The sequence below is a fragment of the Lucilia sericata genome, unplaced genomic scaffold (assembly GCF_015586225.1).
Source record: "Lucilia sericata isolate MDLA Ls3-8-SP2 unplaced genomic scaffold, ASM1558622v1 Contig000286F_arrow, whole genome shotgun sequence".
Taxonomy (NCBI): Eukaryota; Metazoa; Arthropoda; class Insecta; order Diptera; family Calliphoridae; genus Lucilia; species Lucilia sericata.
The window spans coordinates 397,250-410,631 of record NW_023994311.1 but is presented as its reverse complement, the minus strand read 5'-3'; the positions used below and the strand labels follow the sequence as shown (position 1 = coordinate 410,631).

Sequence of the window (13,382 nt, the reverse complement as noted above, 5' to 3'; positions counted from 1 at the left end):
GCTTCTTTTCTTTAGACAACTTTTGCGAAATTGTTTTCATGTAATTGTCTGTGATTATTGAAATGTTGTTTAAATATACTACTACTGCTTATATTTACACTATTCTTTATATTTATAGTCTTATCAAAAACTAACGCTAAATAAATTGAAAAGAGTAAAGCAAAAAAAAAAAAAAAAAACACTGATAAGAAATTTTCAACAACAAAAATGCTTAAGGTGTTTCAACCAAAATTCTTTTGCTAAAAAAATGATTGATAAGAAAATTTCAAGTTGTTTTTTATTTATTTTCCTATTTTATTTAATTTTATGCGTTGGTGTATTTTTATGATTTGTTTTTATTTTTGTTGAAATTTTATTTTTATTTTTCCAAGCAGATAAAATGAGAATTTTGCCAAAAATCATATAATTTCTTAAGAAACAATTCAAAGCTCTTAAGTATATCAACATCTATTAATCTGTAAATTTTAGTTAATTTATATATTCTTCATTCATATCTGAAATATCTTGTCATGTTAATCGTTTATGTTTTATTTTGTTTTTGCTTTTCCTATGATAATTTCGTTGATCATTATTTCGGTAATTTATGCGTAATAGATAAAAAGTATTAAGTAGTTCTAGGAAGAAAATATTCTTGGTTTCTATGAATTGGATTTATTTTAAGACTGATTTGTTTAAAATTATGAAAAATATTAATAGAAGAAAATAAATGTTTCATTGTTATAAGTACACTTAAAAAATAAAATTTTATAGAAATATTGTGAATAATTTACTTTTGAAAAAAATTATAGACAATTCTAAATGTAGTATATATGTACTCAGAAATGACATTTATTTAAGCAATGTATGACTAAAATAAGGTTAGTAACAGGCATGGATAATTTATTTTTTAAAATATTAAACATTTATAATAGGTTTGAACTAATTTTCCACTACACCAGACTGTAAACTAGATTATAGACTGGTCTATAGACAAGAATATAAATGGGCTATATCAAAAGTATATTTTTTTAGAAAAAGTACCGAATATTTTTTTCCGCGGTATTTTTCGATATCAAAAAGTACTAAAGTACTGAATTTTCCATGCCTGGACTGGATTATAGACTAGTGTATAGACTGGACTATAGACAAGACTATAGAGTGGTCTATAGACTGCAGACTGATTATTACTTATGAAAAGTTTATATTTTAGAAAAAGTACCGAAAGTACTGGAAAATGTAATAAAGTACTGAATTTTCCATGCCTGGTTAGTAATCTATATTCTATATAAAAATAAATAATGTGTGTTTGTATGTTTGTATATTTGAAGTTTATATACTTCTAAACGGCTGAACCGATTTTCTTGAAATCTCACAGTGTATTCCTGTATATCTGGAAGAGGTTATAGGCTACTTTTTATTTTGAAATTTCAAGTGGGCGAGGCCCATATTAAGAAAATATTAAATAAGTACATCTGAGATACTATAACAGTTAGAGTCCCCAAATTTTGTCGGAGCCACTTTAGTATCAATATGATTATTGAGGACAAAAAGTAGGCGGAATAGCAGCAGAGGGCGTAGCAACTCTCATATAAATTAAATACAAAAATTCGTTTATTTTGGAAACTATTACAGTAGTACAAAACAGGGCGGACTTCATCTGGGGAGCTTAGAGCCCCCATATAATTTAAATTGAAAATAGAAATAGAATCTTAAAACTTTACATGAAGAACTTTGACAGTCATGTGAACATTTAGAAAATAACGGGAGAACTTTCGACATATGAATTAAATACAAAATTTCGTATATTTGGGAAACTATTAAATTGTTAAAATTTTTCATAGAAAACATTCTTAAATAACGTTCGGAAAAATTGGCGAACTTGCAATAATTTGAGTGGCATATGTAACAAATTGTGTATCTTGAAAACTATTGTAGTTTTCGTTAAGTATGTTTTTTATTTTATTATATTGCTTTTAGGGTAGCAAAGCACACTGGGTGTAGCTAGTATTATTATAAATTTATTACATATATATAGTAATTTGTACATGATGAATTAAAAAATATCAATGAATCGATAATAAGGTATTAAAATAGAATATATAATAGATTTTATTAGGCAAACTACTTGACAAAATTTTCTATAGAAAACTGAATGATTATAAAAAAGTTTGACAACTAATATAGTACACTAATGCTTACTAATACTAATGGTTTTAAGTCTAATATGGACGTAGAAAACATTTTCTAAATGGTAGTTTGTATAGGGATTTATGCTTAATTAAACGTAGTTGCACCGATATCTGAAGACAACAATTCATATTGTATTGAAAATTATTACATTTAAAAGCTACATTCATATATACTCAGCAAAAACATGGTAATGACTTGTACTTGCTCAACAACTTACTTTTCAATGACTATTACATACCATCTGCATTACTTAGAAGTAGTCTATTAATGACTTTTAACCTTATACATATTGTTTCCGAACTTTATTTTTAACACAAACGAAAAAAAATATATTTTTTTATAAAAAGTGGACGTATTCACGTACGCAATTTTTCCTCAGAAACAAAACTACCCAGCAAAAAAAGAACTTCCAAAGAAGCGAAAAGGAAGTAGAATTTACTACTCGGAAGTACTAAAAAAGACCTAATGTGATGATTTTAACACAGGCTTGTCATAGGAGGGATGTCCTTTTTATTTGATTCCAAATTCACTACTTCTGAAGTCATTCTCAAGAGTGCTCTACAACTAATTTGACTTAAATAATATTAACATTAATAAGGGTAATAGAAACATTAAATACAAAAGCCCAAATATAACATTTTTATATAATAAAAATGAAAGAGCATAAAATATATCTTCAACATTGAAAAAATAGAATTATTTTCGCTTCTTCGGAATTCTTTAAAAGTCACTTCCTCAGAAGGTAAAAAAAATCAATTAGTGCTACTTTTGAAGTGGTGATAAATGTTATTCTTTTGAAAGTACTTCGTTTTGTTTTTGCTGGGTACTTACTTAACTTCATATTTGCAAGCGATCATAGTAAGTACTTATCTAACTCCGTATTCGTAAGCGAGAGTGGTAAATACTTTGAATGTGTGTAAATAATTTAAAAATATCATAAATTTTTCGTAAGTTTTCTAAATATTATTTAGCCAATTCATCAACTATTCAAACAAAAATCGCAGAAAAAACTAATTACTGAACTTAACTAATAAAGCTTCTAAAGTATCTCTAGAACTAGTTTGGAGTGTGACAAATCCGAGTTTTTATATTTTTTTTTCTACAGAAAACTACTGGATTAGTTTTTTATACAAAATTTTATATTGCTATGTTCAAATTTAAATTTAGTGATTACAAATTCTTTCCAAATTTTGATATAAAATTCCTCTATCAAATATTTATATTATAAATTAGAAAGTCTGGTACTTAAGCGACTAGATGTTGCCAACATCGTTAATAAATGATTTATTAAATAAATTAGAAAAATGTATAGAATTAAGAAAATATTACTACATAAATATATGCAGCAGCTCACGTATCAAATCCGTATAGAATGCTCGAACAAATTTAATAAATTTTTTATTCCAACAAACCCTTCTTTATAACTGTCTTTTTTTTTTTTTTTTTTGATTGAGTTTGTGTCTTGTGTGTTAATTTCTTTTTAAATTTCACAACTTCATTTTAAATTGCTGCTAATGTGTATTATAATATTCCAATCAGTGTTACTACATAAAGATTAGATTTATTTTATATTTAAGACAAACCCATAATTTTCACTATTTATTTAGTGTGGTGCTAAATGCAAAAACAAAAAAATTCACAAAACAACCGAATTCATTCAGTTTATCAGAGTTAAATTGTATTTTTGCTTTCAGATCGTTTTAATATTTAAATAACTTGTATAAATAAGCGAAAATTGTTGTGTACAATAATTTCAAATTTGAACAAATGTTTTTTTTAAGGAAATATTATACTAAAATTGATAATCATTTTGTAAGTATACATTTAAAATGTTAAAGGAATGTTTAATAACAGGCACCAACCATATCAGAAAATTATAACAAGTGGAGGGAAGGGTCTTAAATTTTTTTCTATAGAAAACTGTTCGTAAAACTTTCTTTGAAAAATGTATAATTTATTGTTAAATACTAGTTATAGAACGAGTGCAAATAGAAGCACTTGAGTGTCCAGAATATTGTTGTGGTTCTAAAGTAATTGACACGCGTAAAATAACTAAAATAACAAAGGCTCAGGTTCGTATTCTGTGTGAGCAATATTTTAACTCTCGATTTGTAAGTACTTATTTAAGTTGTTATTTGCAAGCGAGAAGAAGCTGTGAAAAGCGACTTTTTTAGCTTCTTTACTCATTACTTTTCAATGTTAGTTTTTGGGTAGATTAGATTAGAGAGCCCTAAGCACTGCGACCCTGTTTCGGGTCCTTTGTGCAGCCCATGGGTTCACCATAACAGGTTAAATTCACGTATGAAAATAACAGGTTTGATTGGTGAGTGCATGAATTTATCCTTCAGGGGCTAAGCAGTCGTTCGTTGCCAGAATGACCTTCGTGGCCGGGTACCCAACATATTGTTAATTTGTTGTATTTACCCAGTTCGTTCAATGAGGACACACAGTCCATCACAACACCCGACCTAACTTCATAGCTTGCCTGTCTGACATTATGTAAATTCTTAGACCCCTTAACCTTCACATCACGCACTCTCTAGCACAGATGAAGATGGCATAGATTTCCGCCTAAAAGATTGAGGGATATTTTTCCAAGCCTTCTAAAATTTCTTAGACTGGCGAATTTACAAGCCTCACCTTTAATAAGAATATCCAAAGGTGGTATGTGAAGAATAGCCCCAATGGCATATGTAGGACTTGTTCTCATGGCCCCCGTAATAGAGACGCAGACGAGACGATAAGTTTTGTTTTTGCTGGTTACAATGAAAGCAATAATAATTTTAACAAAATCACTAAAGAAAAAATTAGTTACAAAACTGTTCTAAAAAGATGTATATGTAGGTTCCCTAAAGCTGCCTTAGAACAAGTTCCGAGGGTGTCAAAATCAAACAAAACTCATTGATTAAAGAACTGGTTCCAGAACCGTTTCATATAATATGTGTCTCGACCTAATAACCCTTCCATAGGATCAGTTTCAAAAGTGATAAAACTAAAAAAATTGGGTCCAACTCCAGGAAAAAGTTCATAAATTCTACAACTAGTTCATGTAAAATATATCAAGATGTTATCTTTTTCAATTCAAACAAACTGGTAAAATACCATACAATTAATTCCCTGAATTTGCAAAAAATACCCTTTTTCAAAAATGAATCATATTTTTTGGCATTAGATGCGAACAATTACAAACGTGGTTTCGGTAAAATAATAAAATCAATACAGATCAAATGTAAAAAGGATTATTGCACAAACCTATATTATGATTAGCTTAGAAAAACATTTGATATGAAATATTAAAAGAACAATCAAAATTTAGACAAAAATTATAACTGAATTTCGAAGTATGTTTTTCAAAATGATTGATATTTTGGGTATAATACATTAATTATAATAATTTTAATATATTTTTTAGCATTATTATACTGTATTAACTAATTTAACCGACACACCACTGGACTTTCTAAAACTGGTTTAAAGCAACAACAAAATCTCCCAAAATTCTTTCGAATTTCATAAAATCAAAAACAGGTATGTTAAAACAATAATGTTAAACAAAAATTTCAAATGTCATTAAACCCACCAAAAAATCTTATTTTATTAACAAATTAAATAATGATGATGATGGAAAAAAGGAAATGAATTTTTTTTAAATTTAAAACAATAAATTTCTAAATTTATGCATAAATGCCTTAAATAACTTAATAATTACCACAATAAAATTTACCTTGACTTCTTGGTGTCTACTTCGAATAACACCAAAAACAAAACGAAAAAGAAACAAATTATGATGACAACGCAAAACTTTCCAATGTAAAAATATTTAATAAGAAAAAAACCCAAACAAAATATTTTTTTTAACTTGTTAGGTGTTTGAAGTGAATTTTTGTTTAAAATTGAATACCAGTTTTAAATTTCTATGCGTCTCAAAGTTAAATAAAGGCACTAACAAAAAACCGGCTTTTTTTAAATATAAAAATAAAAAAAAGAATTATAAACTTGACAGAGAGAAAACACACAAAATAAAAGTGAATTGATAATAATTGTGTTAAATAAATAAACTCAATAAGTATGAAAAGCAACAATAATAACAACAAAATAATACTAATAAATTGCTAATGACCTTAAGATTGCACGCAAAAATATTGTTAAAAAGAAAACAAAAACCTGAAATACCCCCTTCAAAATTTAGTCGCATGACTAAAGAAGAATTTTGTCCAGAAAGGGAAAGATAACAATGAAAATTCTATAACCAAACATGAGGAGGTACAAAATCAATTTGTATTCAATGCACATACATACTTTTGAAAATAAAAAAAATCAAAGTATATTTTATTTTTTTCTCTTGATATTAATTGTCAATTCAATATATTAGGCTATTTACCGTTATATTGTTTATAATGAATCGATAAACACCTTTCGTATTATCATTATTAGATATTATACCCTACACTAGTAGAATTTTAGGTATTATGGGTTCTTATTAATGTTTGCTTCTACCAGCTAGTGCACCTTTCGGCTAAGAATCGCTTTGCTAAGTCATGCAAAGCAAAGCGGTAACTTTGGTAATTATAATTTATCACAGACCTAATATAAGGTCCTGTTCAGAAAAATACTTCTATATTTGATTATGAAATATTAGCATCGCGTGGCAATTAATTTAATATAAATCCAATGGCTTTAACAAATTCAATGAGATTTGGTCCAAAATTGACTCCTCCAGAAAATTAGACGTTAATATATATCGGTAGAAATATTTTTTTCAGGTCCTTTACTGACCTGAGTCCACAGAACCAGTTCTTTTAAAAATCTATGTTTTTTACCAATTGTTTGGATATCTCTTCTATATGCTGACATATTGTCCATTGAAGGTCAAATCGTTATTTATGATTTTATAGTTGTTTCAAACTTTAATAGATAAGACTTTCAGGCGACATGACGTCACGCTATTATAAAATTTCATATATGGCAAAATTTGTCCCCGGATTTTAAATCATTTATCATTCTAAAATTCTCTTTGGATCACCACATTACGGTCGTTACAACTTCTAAAAAACACTGGTGTACAGAACTTCATGGTCGGCTATGATCAACTATAATTTCCTAGTTCTTCTCTATAGCTGTCTCTTACTACACTGGTTTTTCTCTTTACATTACAATTGATGTCAGTAATGCTAATTAAAAATATTGATTTATTGAAAATAAGCGAATAAATCGCATAAAAATACAATGTTTTCGTTAAAATAAATAAAAGATCATTCGAAAACTTTCTATAAATACAGATTTTGTTCGAAATGTTTATAAACAAGTAAACAGATTAGCGACATATAATACTTATACGCTAAATGCAAATACTTCTTATTTGTATAAGACCTCGTTATGGCTCCAAATTAAAATGTAAGGTCATGAAGAAAATTTGCAAAGACAAAATATAATCTTTCAATGAATTTGAAATGTGCAGAATAAATCAATCAAATAATGTATATTTGAAACATACACTACATCATATTATCATCTCCAGATAAAATACATATATATGCATGTAGGTTTAATTTGGAATATTATAAAATTCAATTTCTTGACATATTTGCATGAAATTTTTGTTTGATTTTATATGTCATGGTGGTATGAAATGAGTTAGCTAAGATAAAATAAGAAAAAGTTTCATGACAAATAGTCGTTATAATAATAGAATTCCAAATATTTAAAATTAAATATGATGTTGGTTAGAGTGTTTTAAAAATAACTTTCTTAAGACACTGTCGTATTGAATAAATTAATAAACTGGTAGGAGAGCATATGATCATCAGTAATGAGAATATTTTAAGTGTTTTTTGAATGGTGATTCTATTTGAGGGCTTGGTTTATTTGTGGACTGATTCTCAAGGGATTTATTAAATTGATTTATTATAAATGATTTTCAGAATTATGTTAGAATATTGAGACCAACAAAATTTGAAATTCAAAGACCAAAGTATATTCTAAACGAATTTGAATAACTTTTCCATAACATCAGGTTTTCAAGTTATTGTGTCCTTTATTTTGAGAAAAATTAAGTTTTTTTGAGACGTTACAATTGCGCGAACACATATTTATAAAATTTGTTGTTATCTGAAGGTCCTTATCTTGTTCCTCCTTCGAGATATCGATATTTCCTTAAAACTTCAAACTTCCTATATATCTTAACCAACAATCAAGGGGCTTATCTTGTTCCTCCTTCGAGATATCGATATTGCCTTAAAACTTCAAACGTCCTATATTTCTTAACCAACTAGCAATAATTTAACCATTTAACTCGAGAGATAAGAAAATCAGTTGGACTTAACATTCAATTCAAATATATTTCTAGATATTAACCGAAATTTTGACATAAAGATCTACCACCTTATTCACAAACAACATTTTCATTTTATAAAAGGTTTATAAAACAAAATTTCCATACAAAATCTAATTTATAAACTGTTTATAAAATAAAAATTTTGTTTGTGAATAAGGGAGCTATTATATACGATAAAACTCTTTGCTGGCTTCTACTACACATAAATTATTAGAAAATGTATTTCAAGGAAACAAAGATTAATATCGACAGAAATCTAGAAGCATCTTAAGTAAAAGGAGGATTTAAAAAATTCATCAAAAATACAACTGTTAAGGGTTTTCATTAGTTGGTGTGTTTGAAAGCAGAATGTAAGTATGTTACATCAAATCCGAAGAAATACACCTCCATAGTGGAAATCGAACCCTCCAGTCTGACAGTAGAACACTAACAACTATCCTAATGGATGTACACAAGATTTTTCCTTAAAAAATATGTTTTTGACATTTCTGGAATAGAAGTGAATTTAAAATTGCTCCGGCTCCAAAATTGGTACAATTGTACTTTTTTAGAGATTACAACCAGACAGACAATCTCTAAAAACATATTTATGATTACTGTTTTATCCTATCGCTAAAATGCAATTTTTAATAGACATTTAAAATACTTTACTAGACTTTGGACTTATCTATGGTCTAGTCTATAGAATAGAACCTCTATGAATTAGTCTAGACTAGTCTATTATCTAGTGTTCCGAGTAGGATATTGTCTAGACTAGTTCCTATGAGCACTAGTCTGTGAATTAGTCTAGTTTAAAAATAATAAATTTAAAAGCCCAACAGTTCCTATATTGATTAGTTCACTGAAATTTGGTACAATCGGAATCAAAAAAGTACAATTATGGATGCTATTTTGTAGAATATTGCTGGCAGGAGATAATACGCTGAACGAGGGGTATTATCTCAAGCCAGTAGTGATTGATTACCAATATAATTTGAATTCGAATAGCGTCAAAATTTATATGTGTAAATATAGAAAAATCGCTATATTTGCTACATTGTGGTTTATTATTGTTATAGTTTTTCACTAAACTTAACCAACCACAATACTTGTAATGTAATATGTAGTATTTTATAAAAAAAATTGTTTATAATTTTTCTATAGAAAAAAATAAACAAAGATTTGTATTGTCAATAACCTTTCTTGGTAAAAATAATAAATAATAGCAAATATCTTATAGGTATTTCTTGTTATTGTTTATAAAAATATAATAACAACTCACCCTGAGACATCATCATCGTCATCATTGTTAGCAGCGTCATTATTCCTATAGACATCATCATGAGGACCGGTTAAATCTAATGATTTTGTTGCTGCAACGTGTATTTTATTATTAGCCGCCATTGTATCGCGTGTGTTAATTTCACTGCTACTAAAAGCGCTAACGCCGCTGCTACCGGCAATGTTACTGTTGCTGCTGCTATTGGTAGTATTTATATTGTTGTTATCGTTGCTATTATCACATTCTTCATTGTTTTGCTGTTGCTGTTCTTTTTCTTTTCTGCTGCTTAATAAAACGAAATCATTTGGCCAAACACGTAATTTCCTACGAACATTTGACATTTTTTATTGCAATTTCTTTTCTTTCAAATATTTTATTTTTTTGCTAATATAATATATTTCGTACTTTTTTTTATTTAACTAGCATGTACAGCACTTTATTTTTTTTTTTATTTTGTATTATTCGATAAATACTTTTATTTAACATGAAATTCACTTAATTTTGTTATAATTCACTTTAGATTTAGCACACGTGTATATTTTTTTAAAATATTTGTTATTTAAAATTATACAATGGTGAAATTTTTCATTTATTTTTTTTTTACTTTTTCGTTTTCTTTTATTTCCAAAATCACTTAATTCACCAACCCGTCACTTAACCATTTCGTATCCAAAGTATAGCAGCTACTAAAGCCATGTTAAGACGTTACTAAATTGTTGTTTTTTCTTCATGTTTATTCTTTTAGTATAACAGCTGATTGCTGAAGAGAGGGAATTGAAGAAATAAAGTAAAGAGAAAGAGATTTTTAGTTATTTAATACAGGGTGTTTAAGATAATTTTATAAACTTGTTAAATTGACAGTTAATTTTAAATATAAATTTAATTTAATTAAAATTATTAAAAAATAAATTTAACAAATTTTAAGGCTACTCGAAAATGATGACGAAATCTTGAGTCGATTACGATTTTTTAAATACAGTGGAGTAGGGATAATACGAACTCCCAAAATTTTACATTAGTGACTCTAAATAATGAACAACGCAAGCATCTATAAAGACAATTTAATTACTCTTCAAAATTGGGTAATAACACCAAAATAACATGAACTTTCATATCCGTCCGTACATTTGAACCTGGTAATAAAAGTTCAGAATATGGCTTTGGAGCCTATAATTATATTAAAAAATATGTTTAAATTTAATGAGTATAGAATCTATATCTATAGATCCATATTTGACCATACAATTTTTGTATGGGGGATTGTGGACGTTGGAATTAAATCTTTTTACATTGAAAGGGGCAGGAAGTACTACCGCAGGAATGGAATTTTCTAGCTAAAAGATATCCTGTTCTTTTATCATCAATTAGCTTAGACGATATAAGTATTATCGTTTAAATAATTTCTATATTATTCAATTATCATCGTTTTTTAACGGCAAAGTTACCAAATGTTTAATTAGCTGTATGATATAGTACGCCATCTTGAAACCAATTCTTATCCAAGTGCATATCCTTTCAGTTTATAAAAAGAAAGTGATTCAATCGACAACTGTCACCGATAAGTACCTTCCTTAAATAGCAAACTTCTTCAGAGATTTGGACCTTGAAGATATCCTGTACTTTTATCATCAATTAGCTTAGACGATATAAGTATTAGCGTTTAAATAGTTTCTATATTATTCAATTAGCATCGCTTTTTAACGGTAAAGTTACCAAATGTTTAATTAGCTGTATGATATAGTACGCCATCTTGAAACCAATTCTTATCCAAGTGCAAATCCTTTCAGTTTATAAAAAAGAAACTAATCATGGTAGTGCATATTGATGACGTATTGATCTTTATGCACGACAAAGTTGTTCAAGCTTGAAATGACTCCGTTTATCAGCGTCAAAGTAATATATGGGTCATTTTGTTCAAGCTTGAAACGACTCCGTTTATCAGCGTCAAAGTAATATATGGGTCATTTCGTGTCAAGTGACCCAACTTTCAAAATCGATGTCTTCCGATTTTAAGGCTAGTACTTTTGGACAGTAGGCCAGACACAAATTTTCAGCGCTATCGACCTTAATAGGGGTCAAAGTTGGACATTTTGATCATTCAAATGAGTGTAACTTTTCACCTATTGTTCCTAGCAAAAATTGTCTAAAGAAGTTCAGATAGCTATTTTTTCATTGTTTTCAACTAACCTTGGTGCAAATTTCATCAAAATCGGAAGACATCGATTTTAAAAGTTGGGCCACTTGACACGAAATTGCCCATATACAATATATAGCAAAGATCTTTGATTATTTAAATTCTCCTTTTTTATATGAAAAACCATACATATTTTAACTCAGAATAATAATTGTTTCAGTTTATTAAAGAAATATGAACAAGATTTGAGATTAAGCCGATTTATTATCAAAAAAATATGCATAAATCAAAACACATCCGTTGCAAAAAATATATGTACAAACTTTGCTTTTAATATATAACTTGACATCCGTATTTTGTTTAAATATCAATTGAATTTCCTGCAATACTCGTATAATAATAGCGTACGCTTTCATTTGAAACATATTTTTATTATATCTAAAACAAGGCGGAGCTAAAAGAAGAACTTGTGATGTAAAGCAGTAGATAATTATATCAACTACTTATTACAACCCTTAATAAGGAATTAATTGTTTAATAAGTACAAATTTTTGGTAAAGAAATACACTGTTAAAAATATTGTTGCCTAGAAAATATCTCAGATAGATATTTTACACTAATAGCAAAATGTTTTAAATAGATATTTTATGAAAATATCTATGGTAATTTGATTCGTACAAAAAATTGGGATTTTGAACATTTTAGATTTTATCGAAAATCGGAGAGGATGATTTTAAAATGTAAAGAATTTGGAAATTTTAGATAAGTTTAAACTTCGTATTTGCCGAGTTTCATAAAAACGAAACCTGGAAAGGTACGAAACGTGTTTTTTGAAACCAACCTATACTAAATCACTGCTTATAAGTGGTCCTGTTAAATGGCTTTGGACGTTTATAGACCGTCATAGATATCTGATATATCATAATTTTGTATAAGTACATTATTCATTAATCAATTTAATTATCTCAGTGTAATTTTAATATGTGGCACGCGTTAGGGGTTGTTTACTCCTAAAGCGTGTCATTGGCCAATAGGAAAGCAAACATATCCTTAACAAACATAACTCTCACTTTAAAATAAACAGGTGACGATACAGCAATACTTCACATAAAACAACCACCACCAACTATCGGCTCCTCTCGTTTCTCTTATTCACATTTTTTCCTTCTGTAGTTTAAAATTTTTTATTATGAAGGATATTTTTATAAGGCATGAAATTTGATAGTCATATTTAACGTTAGTTTGTCTACTCCAAAGAATTTTTTTGCATTTGGTTTTGGGGACTAAAAGCATAGAGGAAACACACAGGACGAACTGTTATAGTTTGAGAGAATTAATGAACAAAAAAAAAAAAGACTCAACACAAGAAAACACGTTGAAAAATGTTCACCAATACCAATAGTGATAGTTGTGGTTATATTAACAAGCATTGCTTGACCACTCTAATAACAAGGATAATAAGGATAATTTACGCATTGTTGCTT

At 28.0% G+C, this 13,382-nt stretch overlaps 1 protein-coding gene across 1 annotated transcript in view; it reads right to left on the bottom strand.

Moving 5' to 3' along the window:
• The window catches only part of LOC119603281 (mitogen-activated protein kinase kinase kinase 4), a 34,364-nt gene that overhangs the window by 20,351 nt on the left and 631 nt on the right, over positions 1 to 13,382 (bottom strand). Inside the window, exon 2 of the mRNA XM_037955267.1 lies at positions 9,765 to 10,524. Coding sequence (XP_037811195.1) covers positions 9,765 to 10,105 — 341 coding nt within the window. The 5' untranslated portion in view covers positions 10,106 to 10,524. The remainder of the gene's footprint in view (positions 1 to 9,764; positions 10,525 to 13,382) is intronic.